This window comes from Borostomias antarcticus, assembly GCF_949987555.1.
Source record: "Borostomias antarcticus genome assembly, chromosome: 15".
Taxonomy (NCBI): Eukaryota; Metazoa; Chordata; class Actinopteri; order Stomiiformes; family Stomiidae; genus Borostomias; species Borostomias antarcticus.
The window spans coordinates 3338006-3341521 of NC_140248.1; the positions used below are offsets into that span (position 1 = coordinate 3338006).

General features: G+C 44.0%; 1 protein-coding gene across 1 annotated transcript; it reads left to right on the forward strand.

Annotated features, from left to right (window-relative positions):
- Window positions 1–904: 904 nt before the first annotated feature.
- On the forward strand, window positions 905–2728 carry myl10 (myosin, light chain 10, regulatory; the record flags this gene model as incomplete). The annotated part of the gene is made up of 6 exons (XM_084449978.1): window positions 905–991; window positions 1314–1389; window positions 1478–1582; window positions 1904–1982; window positions 2136–2184; window positions 2624–2728. Exons 1-6 carry the CDS (start codon window positions 956–958, stop codon window positions 2726–2728), a joined length of 450 nt encoding a protein of 149 aa, XP_084306104.1. The 5' UTR covers window positions 905–955.
- Between the last annotated feature and the right edge of the window lie 788 nt (window positions 2729–3516).

Below are 3516 nucleotides of genomic sequence, written 5' to 3' on the forward strand. Positions count from 1 at the left end.
ATACCTCGTTACCTAGATACCTCGTTACCTAGATACCTCGTTACCTAGATATACCCATGTGTGATGCTTCATGGTGGGGAGCTAAATCACACTTGATACCACACTTGGAATAAAGTTAGATGATTTTTGGTAAATCAATATATTAAATTATCAGTTGAAAATGTCTTTTTTTTTTATCAATAAAGTCTTCACTAGTAGCAATTTCATTTGAAGCATTCAACAATGTAGCCATAATATACTGTGTACTGCACTCAAAAAATTTAAGTGATAAACAAAAGTTAGTAATGTTAACGCTTGATTGCAGATTCATATTTAAGGCAAATTATGATTAGCATTAATGTGTTTGAGTTATAAATCTAGCATTTTATGGATGATTATGATGATAACCAAGACCTATGGCCGGTCACTAAGACCTATGGCCATTAAGTACAATAATAGCAATACCATGCCTATTGAGAAATATTGAATCTATCAATCTCATAATTATTGTTCATTATTCTAAAAGAACTCAGTATTTGATCTCTGTAATATAATTAAACTGTGACACTTTATTATTTGGAGCTCTGCATATACAAATTAACTAAGAGTATTTGTAAGCATGCCTTACAGTAGAACTTGAAGTTGATTCTGTCTGATGTTGGTAATTTTGGCACTAAGTGAACGGTATTGTGTCAATATTACAACCAATTAATTAGTATATTTTCCTCATCTATCCTTAAAGCAGTCTAAATCCTGCAAAACAATCACTGACAAAAACCGTCGAAACCAATAAAAACGCCAGGTCAACAGCCACCGAATACTGTGCAAGAATCTAATATGCATGCTGTGTGTTTGTGTGGAAATGTACTCATGAGCACCAGGTCGTGAGTTATGACTGTATAATCTGCTTCCTTTGACCCAGGCACCCAAGAAGGCCAAGAAGAAGAGCGGGGAGGCCAGTTCCAACGTGTTCAGCATGTTTGAGCAGGCACAGATCCAGGAGTTCAAGGAGGTGTGTTTGGGTTGGGCCTCTCTATCACATATGTATTTGTATCTGCATCTACTAGCACATCTCTGTATATGTGTATCTATGTCATATTCACATGTACGTATCAATGGTGTCCAGCTGTGAGCGTGGAGAGTTATTGGCAGTGCAGGCCTTGGAACTAATGCAGATGTGTTAGTGCGGGTTTGGAACACAAGCCTACACATCCTTTAGCTCTAGGCTTGATGAGCATTGCGGGGGGGAGAGGGGGGGGTTGTTGTTGTTGTTGTGGGTGTGTGTGGTGACTTACATGCATGAAGCATTACTAAGAACCATGTTTAACTTCCAGGCCTTCACCATAATGGACCAGAATAGAGATGGCTTCATTGACAAGAGTGACCTGAGGGACACGTTCTGTGCTCTGGGTGAGCTGATGCTACGCTATGGTGACTATTCTCCCCCTCAGAAAGCTTCGAGCGACTGACCTGCGTGTCTTTCTCCCTGTCTGGTCAGGGCGTCTTAACGTGGGTAACGATGAACTGGACGAGATGCTGAAGGAGGCCTCTGGCCCCATCAACTTCACCATCTTCCTCTCCATGTTTGGCGAGAAGCTGAAAGGTCAGACAATAATATCTCTTTGTGGCCTCTTAGGGCCGATGCCAGCTTGCTTTCATACAGGTTAGCCTAGCATTCTTAGCTGGACTGCCATCTCTTACATACAATGCCCAATTTAGAGTTATTAAATAGTCTTGTTTCCATTTCTTCGTGGGTTGATAAGACCTAGGCTAAGTTATCATCACAATGCCAGGACTGAGATTATCACAAGGCAAGACCTTGTTCCGAGCACACAGATCCATGGTGCTACCCAGGAGTATTTTAGGATGCTCTCTACCTGTTTGACTACACTGCTGCGTGTGTGAATCACCTGTCCTCTCACAGGTACTGACCCCGAGGAGACCATCCTCAACGCGTTCAAGATCTTTGACCCCGAGGGAAAGGGGGTGCTCAGAGGAGACGAGTATGAGGCCTTATATTTACATCTCAACTCAAAGATTTTCTTTACAAGAGACAGCCATAATCATCTTAACATCCTTGGTCATGCACTTTGCAGGAAATATGTTGGAAAATCACCACACGTCAAGGTTGATGTATCTTTAATTTTCCCTTTCAGCATCAAGTATCATCTCATGTCTCAGGCGGACAAGTTCACCGAGGCTGAGGTAATGCTCGGCGGGATTCAGTTTGGAATTAGGCCCGCTTTGTAACTCTCCCTTCGTCCTCCATCGCAGTCCCATCCATCACGGGCCTGCGTTTCTTTCACAGGCTACATCTCCAACACACTTATCACCAAGCCCCCTTAGATCCCCATCAGGGCCTGGTGAAGGAGCGTTTCACCCTGGCTATCTGGAGCTCACACAGGAGATAAAAGCCCTACATCACGCTGACAGCAGATCAGATCACAGCCTTCGTCCCAGAGTCACGCGTCTGAAAGACAAATCCAGCTACTACAGTGGAATTCACTAGAATGGAAAAGATTAGATGTATTCTCAGACATAGATACTAGAGAGTTCATGTGTTTATCATGCATGGTTGTTTCTCCAATGGGTAAAAAGGTAGCTAATAACGCTTATCTAACGTCATTCTGGTTGACCCTGTCAGGTCAACGACATGTTCCAGAACTTCCCTCTGGACGTCGCCGGTAACCTGGACTACAAGAACCTGTGTTACGTCATCACTCACGGAGAGGACAAGGAACAGGAGTGAAGCAGCCAATCACAAGGCCTCAGCCACCTGCCAATCACAAGGCCTCAGCCACCTGCCAATCACAAGGCCTCAGCCACCTGCCAATCAATCGTTCTGGACCGCCCCCCCCCCCCCCCACTGGAATTGCAATGTACATGTCTGATTGTATCCCGCCCCACAGCACAGCCCCCACCACAATAAAAGTTTCATAAGAGTCCACGGTGTGGTTATTTGCATGGCATTAGCATAGTATTAGCTATTAGCATTAGCAAGTATTGGATCATACAATGGTGAACATGAGACAGACTCCTGGGAGGAAATAAGACTGAACACAGTGAAGACCCACAGACACACTGCCCTGTAACCCATCACATTAAACTGATTTATATATCTAGTAACACTGGTGCATTAAAATGCCTACTGTCGAGTAGCTACACAGCCTAGCCTCCACCCCACTGAAAACACTGAAGCAAGACCCATAATGAGAAGGTTATGATCAACTGAGCAGAACAGAATACCTCAAGATACTGTGCCAACATCAAACTGAACGCGAAGATTAATGTCATTCATAGTAAGCAAGGTACTTTTGGATGGTTTCGCTCGAAAAGGAAATCTAAAGCAACGATTCAGGATATTGCCCAAGAGACAAGCTGGAGAAGGCAGGACATAACAGTTAAGCTGCTATAATCAGCTGTCTTCACGGTGTGTGAATGAGCTGGCCAGACTCCACATGGAGCCGGATGATGCCTGGGTGGGAGGGGCAGACGCAGACACAACCCCTGCTTAGTTCCAACCACAGTCTTTTTATT